The 12,801-nt window shown below is 44.6% G+C and overlaps 2 protein-coding genes and 1 long non-coding RNA gene across 4 annotated transcripts in view; 1 reads left to right on the top strand and 2 right to left on the bottom strand.

The window, feature by feature from the left end:
• The window catches only part of nsmaf (neutral sphingomyelinase (N-SMase) activation associated factor), a 38,707-nt gene extending 34,156 nt beyond the window's left edge, over positions 1-4,551 (bottom strand). Inside the window, exons 1-12 of the mRNA XM_041066259.1 lie at positions 4,431-4,551; positions 3,144-3,227; positions 2,401-2,479; positions 2,178-2,239; positions 1,835-1,871; positions 1,633-1,683; positions 921-992; positions 756-803; positions 566-618; positions 326-455; positions 132-203; positions 1-22 (exon numbers count right to left, since the gene is read on the bottom strand). The exon at positions 1-22 is cut by the window's left edge and continues 87 nt beyond it. Of these exons, the coding sequence (XP_040922193.1) occupies positions 1-22; positions 132-203; positions 326-455; positions 566-618; positions 756-803; positions 921-992; positions 1,633-1,683; positions 1,835-1,871; positions 2,178-2,239; positions 2,401-2,479; positions 3,144-3,227; positions 4,431-4,468 (748 nt within the window). The 5' untranslated portion in view covers positions 4,469-4,551. The remainder of the gene's footprint in view (positions 23-131; positions 204-325; positions 456-565; positions 619-755; positions 804-920; positions 993-1,632; positions 1,684-1,834; positions 1,872-2,177; positions 2,240-2,400; positions 2,480-3,143; positions 3,228-4,430) is intronic.
• A 153-nt stretch (positions 4,552-4,704) lies between these two features.
• LOC121200558 (transmembrane protein 241) lies at positions 4,705-12,763 on the top strand. Of its 2 annotated transcripts, none has more exons than XM_041065937.1 (15): positions 4,705-4,990; positions 5,375-5,421; positions 5,614-5,691; positions 9,949-10,030; positions 10,153-10,230; positions 10,323-10,351; positions 10,551-10,602; positions 10,697-10,745; positions 10,989-11,034; positions 11,147-11,182; positions 11,379-11,413; positions 11,713-11,782; positions 12,005-12,098; positions 12,220-12,284; positions 12,576-12,763. In XM_041065937.1, the coding sequence occupies exons 1-15, from the start codon at positions 4,919-4,921 to the stop codon at positions 12,637-12,639; spliced, it is 897 nt and encodes a 298-aa protein (XP_040921871.1). In that variant the 5' UTR covers positions 4,705-4,918; the 3' UTR covers positions 12,640-12,763. The 2 variants fall into 2 exon arrangements, with proteins under 2 accessions (XP_040921871.1, XP_040921870.1); XM_041065936.1 differs by having other exon boundaries at positions 4,708-4,990; positions 10,320-10,351.
• LOC121200559 lies at positions 5,960-8,057 on the bottom strand. The gene is made up of 3 exons (XR_005896548.1): positions 7,915-8,057; positions 6,742-7,054; positions 5,960-6,509 (listed from the first exon to the last, which is right to left on the bottom strand). It is a non-coding gene; the product is annotated as an uncharacterized LOC121200559 (long non-coding RNA).
• Positions 12,764-12,801: the final 38 nt, after the last annotated feature.

Raw genomic sequence — 12,801 nt, 5'->3', positions numbered from 1 at the left:
CCGTACAGAACACCTCCAGACCCTGGGCGACACACAGGTACACACAAATGTAATCATCCTACCGCACATACGTGTAAACACTGAAGTGCAGTGACAGTTCTAAACTGACTCCATCACTGTGTGTTCCTCACCAGAGGCCTGAGGCCGTGCCGTCTTTTGTAGATTCTCCTGACTCTGTGCAGTTTGATCTGAATCACGTGTTCCTGAAAAAAAAAAAAAAACATCAACTCATGAACAATAATTCACGTGTGCCGAGGCGACTGTTGAACACTTCCTGTTTAAATGACCTGCAGGTATCACAGCACCGGTGCCCTGACTGTCTCACCGGATATCCGTTCAGCGGCTGGAAGTAGAGGTTTTCGTCGGTGATGCACACGTGGCCTGGATTGGACACCAGAGGCATGACCATCTCCACGGCACACTCCATGTGAGGCTTCTCAGCCACGTTCTGAAAGCTGCACAGAAAAGTCACGTCACCGTCCTGTTCCGCTGCACGACCTCACAGAACCACAGAATCGCTTCTCTGAGTACTAAACCAAAGACCTGCTGTCCGACGTCCACTCACCAGTTTTTGTCAAACGATGACCTCGCCAGTCGTGACTGTAAATTAGCTGCAACCTAGAAATCCACAGGAGGAAATGCATGTTTGATCATGGACGACAGACAATGATAAAACAATGAAGGACTGAAGGAAACGAGAAGACGTGGAATGCAAACCGGAGACTTCAGAGGCTTCAGAGAACTGAGCCACTCACCATTGCAGTCTGGTCTCCAAGCTTTTCCAGACAGGACGCTCTGTGAAGCTGCAAAGACCAAAGAGTCAAAAGGAGCAGAATTACAGCAGCACCCCTGTGTCCTCTAACAGGACGGACAGAGGACCTGCCTGGTTTATCAGACACGCTCTGCTCACAGTCACATACCTGAAGTAAGGTTTGAACAACATCTTCGGTTTTACTCCAGACTTCCAGCTGAAAGCTCATTTTCTTTGCTCCCTGTCAGAGCAGAGACAGACGTGGACACATGAACAGGTCTGAGAGTCCTCCAGAGAAGCTTCGCTGTTTGATGTCCATCATTCATCATAATTCATGAGTCAGTGACTCTTATTGTCAAAAACAGTTCATGATCTGTTCACTCTGATTTGATTTATTCTGAAGGCCTGAGGTTTTTAACTTTACCATTAAAAACGTATGGAATGATAATAACGATCAGCTGGGACTGAGACAACAGAGACACAGAGACACAGAGACCCAGAGACAGGGACCGATGAAGACACAGGGACAAAGATAGACACAGACAGACACAGACACACACACACACAGACAGAGACAGATGAAGACACAGACACAGAGACAGAGAGACAGACACAGAGACAGAGACAGGGACAGATGAAGACACAGGAACAGAGACAAAGACACAGACACAGAGGGACACAGGCAGAGACAGGGACAGATGAAGACACAGAGAGACACAGAGACAGAGAGACAGACAGACACAGACACAGAGAGACACAGAGACAGAGAGACAGACAGACACAAGGACAGACAGACACAGAGACAGGGACAGACACAGACACAGGGACAGAGACAGACAGAGACAGAGAGACAGGGACAGACAGGGACAGAGTGGACTCACCCTCTCATGTCTGTACGGTGAAATCACGTTGGCCTCTTTGATGTAAATCACCTGTGAAAATGGGATTTTAGTGTTTTCACAAATATTACACAAGTAGAAATAATAAATCTGGACAAGTGAAGACGAGTGAGGACCACAGCACATAAACCCACACACAGTCACAGGCCATCAGCTCTGAAGCCTCCAGGTAATGAGAACTCACCTGTCCACAGGACACAGAGACAGCTGATGGTCTGGGCCTGAGAGGAAAACACACAAACACTGAGCACCACGACATCCCTGCACTCGTTACTCAGATTTAACATTTATAGTCAATTCAACTAAACTTTAATCCATAATTAAAACACTGAACTAACTCTTCAGATTCTGCTTAAAAACACTGAATCACCAACGTCAAACTTGTTCCAAACCAAAAAGAACAAACAGGCAAAGAGCAGCTCAGACCAGATCGGGCGTCTCCATTTACAGAAATTAGTTTCCAGGTGTATTTAACATTTGCAAAGTGGCTGAACCAGTCTGACAGAGAAACACCAAACTGTGCTCACTCATTGAACGGGTTGGTCTCCTTCTCCACAAACTCGATCTTCTTACAGTCTCGAAGGGGAATCTGCACAAACACAGACAGAAGCATGTTCCATGGTTCACTCAGAGGCACAGCTCCTTCTTACACCTGCAGCTTCTCCAGATAAGATGGCCGACAGGACTGATGTGAACACCTCAGTATTTAAAACAGCATTTTGACACATAAGGAATGTGACTGAACCGCACCTTTAGGATTGGCTCTGTGAGATCCTCGGGATCGAATATGATCGATCGGGAACAGACCTTAAACGAGCCTCGGATTTTTCTGGAAGGAAAATAAATCACAGGAAAAGAGTCAAAGAAAAGCTCATTCAGTTCCAACAGACCTTTTCCAGCTTTTCAAGCTGCTTCTGTCTCAATAAAAGGTCAAAGATGAAAATAGATCTGAAATGATCTGTGTTTTTTAGGGCCCTGGTCTCAGTTCGTGCTGTGAAGTGACCCAGCAGACCTGGAGACCCCCAGACCCCCCGACCTGCAGACCTGATCTGACATAACAGTGTGAAATACTGTGTGTTGACTGGAGACACAGTTAATAGTAGAATAATTCACTGGTGTTAGTGATTCTGATCTGTATCACTGATAGAGAACAAACGTCCCACACTCAGTGTGTCAAAGTCAGATAAACAGGTCAGTGCTGATCTATGAAGGCTTTCATTTAATTCCCTCACCTGTCCAGGTGAACACCTGATCAGTCTTTCCCTCTGGGACATTTCTGACCATAAAACTAAACTGTCTGAAGAATCCTTCTCTGAGGCTCCTGGCTTCTCTTACTCCCCTCAGTGAAGCTGCTGGTGTTTCAGCCTCTCACTCTAACACTGATTCTGGTTTTCACCTCTGACCCTGAGGGTCTGGATCAGAGTCTGGATCACTGACACAGTACCTCACAGAGCAGCGATTGATGAAGAACTGCTGTTAATAATGTGAATTACCTCTCTGTTGAACTGCTCGTCACATGGTACGCAGTGTGCTGCTCGAAGTAATACTCCTCCAAATCCAGCATCAGGAGGGAGAATCTGCGGAGGACAACACCCGAGGAGAGAGACTGTTAAACGGTGTCAGCAGCTCCAGGGTCAGTCCTGGATTTACACACTACAACTACATCAAACAGGAACTGCGCTGAATAACGTCCTCTGAAGCTCCACAGGGAGACAGAGATCATACAGGGCCTCGGCTCATGTCACTCGCTCCACGTGCTTTATGGGTAATGTAGGCACCAGGTTTAGAAAAGGACGAGGAACACAAAAGAGACGAAAGGAGACGAAAACATACAAGAAGAGACGACTGTCCACGGTGGGTGTGATAACATTACAGGAGGGGGCGTGTTTAAGTGTCTGTGTTGCAGTCAGAGCTCACTGCTGATGGAGTTCAGACAGTGCAGCGTGAGGCTGATCTCAGGTCAGGATCCGTCACCCTGAGCAGTTCCTCCTCCCTCCTTCACACAGCGACAAACACACCTGGAACCAGCCTCAGCTTTCTCAGCAGCAGACCATACACGCTGTGTTTCCTGAATCTTTACAGGGAAGGCGGCAGCTGATTGGTCAGAAAACACAGGCTGTAAAATACCAGAATCTTCCTTTGAAAGTTTATTTTAAAATGTCTTTGTCATATTTCTTTCTAAAGTTCAGTGTTTCCAGCACATCACTCTGTCAGCTCAGTGTCACCACAGTCAGCTTGGTGACCCCCCAACAACAGAATTATTTCTGAACTGATCTCCATAAGGTCACCGAGGAGACAATGATGCTTTCCTGTCTACACACTTCCTGTCCCAGGCCAAGTGGACTGACTCAGCCCTCTGAAGATCCAGACCTTCACTTCAGACCAGGACCACGTCACTTAAAAGCTCTGTGGTGTATCTGGATCACATCTGTCACTGAGGGCTCAGTGTGATGCTCCTTCCTCCGCTTGTTCTCTGCAGAAGTGTCCATGAGGACTGTGAGTATGAACTGATCAGCTCTGCACACCAGGCAAAGCCCCAGACCACCAGGGTCCAGAAGCCAGACTGAGGCTGTTTCCAGTCTACATGAGTGATGAAGAAATAAAACTAACCAGTGTTCACATGTGAGGAGCTGGAACCAGTGAAGCGCGCGCACGCACGCACGCACACGCTAACACACACAGCTGAGTGACCCAGCCTGGCGTTACACAGGGCTTCACCCACACACACAGACCCATACAGACCCAGACAGACCCCCCTCCCGGTCTAAAGCGGTTCTGACCTTTCTCGGCTCCGTTCTTGTGTCTTTAGAAGAGCCATGGCTGCAGTCTGTGCCTCTCAAACTGAACTCCAACCAGCCACGGATCCGCGTAAACACGGAAACCTGCAGGAAGCCACGTGACTCTACAAAGATCCGTCGCGGAGGCTTCACTCTGACGCTGTTTCGGGGAACCAGGACTACAGAGGGAAAATGAGCCGGACTGGAGGCGCCACACTCATGAATAATTATAAAGTCATCTGTTCTGAGGAGGAACTCATCGGTCCAGGTGTCCAGAGGGGGACGGGGTAAACCTCCTGAGGAGCCTGAGACCGACTGACAGACATGATCCTCTGCTTGCATAGACGATCTTTGTCGGAGCACGTCTTGACGTGTCGCCGGGGACGTGCGGAGAGTTTTTGCGGGGAAGTGCGTGTAGTTTAACCGGACTTGATGTTTGTCTCTTAGCGTGTGTCCGTCATGTCCCCGCTGCAGCGCGTCCGCGGATCATCATGCAGTGGAGGCGACACGTCGCCGGCTTCGCCTTTAGCTCCGTTTTCGTTTTGTCCTATTTCACGAACAAGGTGAGTGAGACCCGAAGAGTCCGAGCGAGGAACTCGTTCTTCTTCCGCCACTTTACCCCAGCCCTGTCCATCAGTTCAGACCTTCAGCCCCATCAAAGCAGCAGCAACATCTCAGCTCTTATTTTGGTAGAAAACTGAGTTATAAAAAGAGCTGTTATTGCATGAAGAGTTCCCGAACTGAAGAGTGAATCCCACCAATAATCAATAACATTATCAGAGTTAATAAGGGATAAGTGCTTGTGCAGGTAGGTATGGACCTTTTGAATTGGCAGAAATTTGGCTGGGGTTTGGTGCCTGTGGTCAGACAGATGTAAAGGTAAAAACACACAGGCTGCTGATGTTAAGGCCATGACTGGACTCACACCCGTTTTTTCTTTTTTCCAGTTTGTTCTGTCTGTGTTGAAATTCACGTATCCCACCTTATTTCAGGGGTGAGTATCTGCAGGTAAACAGGACTGGAATTAGGGATAATCTCCTATACTAACTAATTTTGTTGATCATTTTATTTATTGAAGGTTTTGTCTGTAAAATCTCAGAAAACATAAAAATGTAACAGTTAACTGTTAAAACTGTCATTTTAAAAATGTTTGTAAGGAATTTAAAATGTCTTGGTGCACTTTCAGATGGCAGACACTAATCGGGGCCTTTCTTCTTCTGCTCTCTGCAAAGCTGGGATGGGTGGACATGAGCCGCATCACCAGGTACGTGTTGTCGACCACTGTGTGATTGGTACACAGCTGTAAGCAGATGTGTTGTCAGAGGTGGGTAGAGTAGCCAAAAATTGTACTCAAGTAGAAGTAAAAAGTAGGCATCCAAATAATTACTTGAGAAGGGTTAAAAAAGTACTTGGTGAAAAAACTACTCAAGTACTGAATAACTATTGAGTAACATCTGATTTATTTATTGAGCATTCAATCAGAAAATTACAGAGAGGAGAGAGAGTTTATCTCATCAATAAAATAATAAAATAAAGTAATTAAATTAATAAATAAAATAATCTTGAGTTAAATTCAAGTACCTCAATAAAAATTAAAAAATGAAATAATGAGAGTACATTAAAAAAATATTTACAATATAACTTAAATTACAGCACAAGTTACACAAATTTCCAAACCTCTCTACTTTTTCACCAGGCAGAACTAGAACAAGACAGTCCATGAACTCTGTGCATGTGGCTCAGCATGAGGCAGAACCAGGCCATAAACTCTCATAAACTGTGCATTTGTGACAAAACATGCAGAAACAAACATTTTCACCAAAGAATCACTCAGTGATGTGACTATTAAGCTTCAACAGCAGTTGGTTCTCAAGGTTCCTGCTGTGAAGCTGTGATCGTTTAGCAGTCAACAGGAGTCCTGCACTAGATCCATACCTGCAGTGGACAGACATGAAAGGAACCTCTCCAGCTCTCCGACTTGAGATTTTCCTGACTCCAAATCATCTTCATCAGACCGGTTGCTGTTTGTACTGGTGACATCATCCAAGTTGGTGTTGAGGTTATTTCTGATGTAGTCAGGGCCTGTGGCAAGATAAATCATTGTCAAAATAATTACAGTGGGTCTGCACATTATTCTTACCCTTCTACTGTATAGGCTGTCAAGTTGATGATGCTTGACATTAAAAGCTACCTGAACTTCTAACTATTGCCACCCTGTGGTTTGTCACTGACACACTATAGTCCTAAATGACAGTAACATTTATATGTTAATGTCTACTGGTTCACATTTGAATTATTACACAAGTGTATTTACCAGCATTTAAGATGTACTCCTCTGTCGTCCAGGATGTTCTCAATCTTGATAGGTGTACTGTTGCTGCAATCAGCTCAGGCTCTTTCATGATGTCTCCAAAACGTTTCTGGATCCCTCTCCACAGACCGTGAACAAGAGGTGTACACATTTTGCATGATCACTCTAGCCTCTTCAGCTTGTCTCGCAACTGGTACAGTGTTGGCAGCAGGAAGCCCACATGCATAGATGATTCCCCTTGGAGGGTATTAAGGGCCATGGCAACAGGCTTCATCACAGCAACATACTCAAAAATCCCATTTCAGCTGGACTGAACCTATAAAAGATGTAATGACAAAACATTACTTAAAGATATTTCTGGTGCAATGTATTTATTGTGCATTGTCAATGTTAAATACACAAATAAATAAAAATAAAATAAATTTGTTAAATTATTACAATCGAATAATCCCCAATTGTCACATTACCATGCAAAGAAAACTAAGTTACTTAAGACAGTTGGATTCACCCATGAATCAGCAAGGCTCATTTATTTTTATTATTCTTTAGAAATAAAATATAAGTTTTGACAGCTTTCATCTTTATCTTTAATGCTGTGCAGACATTGCGAATTGCTTGTGAGGTGTTGTCTATCCAGTGACAGGTGACACCTATGTAGCTACGTCTGTTGTGGTAGCATCATAGTTCACACCACTCAGCTTTTTGATTATTATGCTCTTCTTCTGTTTTGCGGCTTCCTGTATTTTTGTGCATAACGTTTTCCTTGTCATTACTGTATGAGGCTGCAAGGTTTCTATCAGTCTTGAACGATGGCGTCTCAACCACAGTTAACGGTTGGTTAGCCTCACACACAAAAATTAGCACTAGCAGCTAGTGCTAATTTTTGACAAGCTAGTGACAAGCTTCTTGGCAAGCTAGTGACTAGCTTGTCAAGCGTTGCTTGTGTTACCCGCCGTGGGGCAGTGAGGGCTGTTATTTTTGCATTTTCCACAGGAGTATCACTGGAAGAGGAGGACATGCGTTTTCTGTGGCCCTATAGTGTGTCTGTGTACTCGGAGAGTTTGTCGGGGTAAACGCATTGAGGATAAAAACACATCTCTGAGGCTACAAGCAGATCAAGCTCAGCACAGAGTAAACTCATGTAACCTAACAAGACCGAATTTAGGCCAAACTTACCGCAACATGTTTCCTCAAGTTAGACGCTGAGTGTCTGAATGCTGAAACTCGTCCTCGTCTGCACTGCTGACCGCTGATTCTGCCATTTTTTAGCTATCGAAACAGCGGATATCGACCGCAGTAGCCACAAAGCTAGCCCGTCCCGCCGCTGAGATTGAATATGGTCACGTGACGAGGAAGCACGTTAGGCAAGGGCTACGTTTCATTGGTTAAACACAGTCACGCGGTAGATCCTTTGGCGGAAGTCTCTCTCTGACAAAATAAAAGCAGACATACTGGATAGCTTAAAGATTTATCCAGTATCTCTCTGACAAAATAAAAGCAGACATACTGGATAGCTTAAAGCTTTATCCAGTATATCTGATGAAAGTAACGAGCTCAGTATAACCTAATGTAGCGGCGTAAGAGCACTGTTTCTTCTCTATAAATCTACTCAAGTAAATATAAAAAGTATATTGGTATAAAACTAGTCCTATAAGTATTTCATTTTCAAAAACTTACTCAAGTAAATGTAACTCGTTACTACCATAGACTGTATAAAACATGGACGTAGCACCCGTGACGTCACCCACTGGTTTCGGGGAGTCGGTTTTGTGACCAAACCATGGGCATTTGAGCTGCGCCATCTTGGATTTTAGTGGGAGTGTACTTTCCATATTTGGCGAAGAGGGTCAGCCGCGGTCAGCCGGCCGAGAACGCGGCCGCTTAGCTCGGAGCAACCGAGCTAGCCTAAGGCTAATCAGCTAATCAGTTAGGCTAACAAGCTAAGCAGCAGCTACATCCACCACACGACAGTCCCCGAGTCCGACCCGACTAGCTCCACCCCGTGTAACCGCGACACAGAGCATCCAACAGAGCTCATAATGTTGCTGCTGTGTTTTAAACATGACTGTTTCAGATAGAGGTTTTAGGTGGAGCTGCAGGGTTTGGTGGAGTTGTGGGAGGAAATTTATTTCTAGCCTGTTATTTAACTGTGAAACAGTCATTATTTCATATTGATAAAATATAATAAAAAGTTAAAAACAATATTATTATTATTGTCATTATTAATGATAACGATAAAAAAAATAATGATAATAATAATATATTAAAATATTTAATATTTACCGGTTTTCACCGCTGCCTTCATCCACTATCCACTTACAGTTACAGCAACACACACACAACAGCAGCCGCTGACTGACCGAGCTGCTCTGTCCATGCAATGTCGGACTGTTTAAACAGAAAAATGAGACCAAATAAAATTGTAGCCTAGTATTCACACAATAAACGGACTCTGAGAGCACGGAACACACCGCAGCAGCGTTCCTAACATTAGCTGCTCCGGTCCTCTATCTGTATCAGCAGCGACCAGAAATCGGCAATGAAGTCATAAGCTAGCGGCAAAATATGCTAATACATGCTAATTAGCGCAAACATCCAGGTAAAATAGTGAGAAATTTACTTACCGAAAAAACTGCAACACAGACTCCTTCGACGGTCGGTTAGTACAGTCTACACTACAACAAGCCATACTGTCACAGAAACCTATCCGAACATTGGCAAACAAACACGGACACTGCAGCCCCTGTCAACCACTGGAGGTAACCGGAGGCCTCTGGATGTAACCGCCTAGCCCAGCCGATGTTTTAGCATAGAGCTAACTGCATGTGCCTGTCTATGGAGCTGTCACTCGACGTAACCACGCCCTAATTTATTAAGCCTAAATAACACTAAAACGGTTGTGGTACCCCCCCACCACAGAGGTAGAAACTATCAATAGAGACCAAAAACAAAAAATGTACCAGACTGTAAATATGTTTTTTAGGCTGTAAAGTTGGCTATTTTAACATGGGGGTCAGTGGAGAATTGCTCACTTCTGGAGCCAGGCCCCAGCGGCAGCCGAGGAACTGCAGCTTTTTGAACGCGGAATGCGGATCCTCACTGCTGAAACCTACAACTCCGCCCTTGGTTACTACCATAGACTGTACAAGACTACCCACCTCTGTGTGCTGTTCACAGCTTTGTCTGATGTGTTTTCATGTTGTGTTACAGAGCAGCAGCTCTGCCCTGGCTCCCAGCCTCCCTCCTGTTCGTAGGAAACATATATGCTGGTTCCAGGGCCCTGTCACGCATTGTACGTCACATCCCCTCCCACACTGAACACTGTGAAGCACAGTAACAGTTCCAAATGAAATAAAGTCTGAGTACAGTGCTGCTCTGAGTAGTGTCAGTGACATGTCTCCTCTCTCCCTGCAGCATATCCCTTTTTTCTTCACGCTGCAGAATTCCTCTCATGTGGTTTCTCATCTGATCCTGAGGGTTTTCTGCAGAGAGGTGAGTGCATGCATCACCCTCTGTGTGAATATGTAGTTGTGCTGTCTTGTATTCACAGTCCTTTGACATGAGCCGTCCTCTGTCTTCAGCAGCAGAAGATGCAGTGGCTGAAATTTATCAGGTTGGTGTTTTTTCTTTCACATGACATGGGCACAGATGTTTGAGAAGGTGGGAAAACACCAGGAAACACACTGCAGCTCAGTTACCCTCATTAAATCAGCAGTAATGGTGCTGACCTTGATGTAGGTAATAAATGAAGTTGTATACGAAGCACATCTCTGCCTCTGATGTGACTGTATCTGTCAATGTTCTTCCTGCAGCTTATGTCTCGTGCTGTTTGCAGCCATCAACCTCCCCATGTATGATCCTCAGGTAAGAACATTACAATCATATGATGAATTTCTCATGAACCGTCCTCGGTAGGAGGAGTCCAGGTGGTTTTTGGTCATATTTTCCTTCTTTGTAGTTTGACTACAGTGGTTACCTGTGGGCTGTCGGTCACCTGCTCTGTGTCGGTAAGTCTATAAATATGATGGTTTCTTTATTTCTTCAGTCTCATTGTTAAAAAAAAACAACAAAAAACTGTAGGTCTGAGATCAGTCAGTCAAACAGCACCTTTCGTACAGGTGAGTTCAGTTTAAAATGACACAGCAAATGCAAACAGTGAAACCGTTTGAGACTAATGCACACAAGCTAAAACTAATTAAATAAATTAAAGTGCCAGTCTGAAGCACACTGTGTTCTGGTTCATGTTTCAGGTGCATACAGGGCGTTTCAGGTTCATCACAGGTCCAGTAATCTGAGGTCAGTCTGAGTCCATGTGACGTTCCTCCGCTCACACAAACTTTACTGTCTCAGATTAAAGCTGTCCACTCTGCTCACACTGTCTCATTGTGTGGTGATGCTTTGATTTCAGTGACCTTGAACAACACTGCATCAACTGCTTATTCAGGTAAGAATAAACAGGCCTACTGAACGTGGAGCTGAGGCTCATAAAAAGCATCACTCTATCTGTAAAGACACAAGTGCAAAATGTGCTGCAGTGAGATCTTCACCCGCCCACTTAAACAGAACATACAGATGTGACCTGGCGCAGCTTCAGGTCGTATCAGGGACTAATTAAAGCTTCTCCTGCCTGTAAACAACAGTGTCCTGCTGCTGGCAGCTGCTGCTCACCCAACAGGTACGAAGGCTGTGATGTTACGGATTTCTTATGTCAGGGGTGTCAAACTGTTCCACAAAGGGCCGGTGTGGCTGCAGGTTTTTGTTCCAACCAATCAAGAACACACAGTTTGACCAATCAGCTTTCTGAAGACTGAGATCAGTTGATTAAATGAGTCAAGTCTGGTGTGCTGCTGCTTGGTTGGAACAAAAACCTGCAGCCACACCGGCCCTTTGTGGAACAGGTTTGACACCTCTGTCTTATGTCGTCCCAGGACTCTGACGGATTCCAGATCCACATGTTTACCCGTTTCTTCACAGGTGACCTCATGGGTGCCCTGGAGTTTCCCTCGCTTCAGTCTCACACATTTCACTGTGGGTGCTGTGCCAGGTGTGTTGTAGTCCTGTTTCTTTCCTAATTAGTCGGCACACAGTTTTGTGTTGATAGTATATTTAGACGAGCTTCTCATAGTTTGTGTGATCTCATCTCCGTGGTTCAGCACTGAGAATTGCCTGATGCTTTATTCCAATGTTCATCTGAGAAATTTCTTCATATTTTCTTTACAGATATGAATTTGAAGCTAAACCTGATCTGATGTGTCTCCCTCCACAGTGCACTGCTGGGTTTTCTGTTGCTGTTGGCCACAGTCAGACTAAAGAGTGGATTGTCCCTCGAGCATTTTGGGATCTGGAATTTTGTGTCTAAGGTGATTGTTGATCACATTTGGTTATGATACCATGTGACGCACAGCTGAATGGCTCAGTGTGTGAAATTCATTTTACCCACCTGATAAAACGATGTCTCCACGTCTTATCGTTTGTCCCCAGCTTACTGCCATGTCCCTCTCCCCATTTCTCTTCTCCATGGACGTCAATGCTGCGTCTCTGCTGTGGTGAGTAGATCACGTCCACTGTCTTGTCCTCTGTCAGCTCCTCAGGCCTATAAACTGACCTGTCATTACTGGAGGATGTTTTACATGTTCAGAACAATTAAATTCATCATTCACTGATTCACATTATTATTAAATCTAAAATATTTTAAAATGTACCAAACCGTTATTTTGACTGTGTCCACTTAACTAAATGCATCGTGTAGGTTTCACTGTGTCCTGCTTTAAATAATTTACCACAGTTACTCAGATTTAAAGGCTGTAACTCTGAGACGTGTTCATGTGTGGTTACAGTGTGGTCGTCAGTCATGCTGGGGAGGCCCTGCTGCTGTATTCTGACAGAGAACCTCAGCTGTGATGGACACACACTCTGCTCTTCATGAACATATTTGTCTTTTTTCATGGAAAATGTTATTTTTTCATATTATTTTTCTAATCTCTCGTGTGAACTCTGATAACCTTCTGACCAAATAAAATGCTTTGTGTACATACTGTCTTTTTGTTGTGCTCTGATCTCACA

Source organism: Toxotes jaculatrix, chromosome 20 (assembly GCF_017976425.1).
Source record: "Toxotes jaculatrix isolate fToxJac2 chromosome 20, fToxJac2.pri, whole genome shotgun sequence".
Classification (NCBI taxonomy): domain Eukaryota; kingdom Metazoa; phylum Chordata; class Actinopteri; family Toxotidae; genus Toxotes; species Toxotes jaculatrix.
This window is presented reverse-complemented; position numbering and strand designations above follow the sequence as displayed.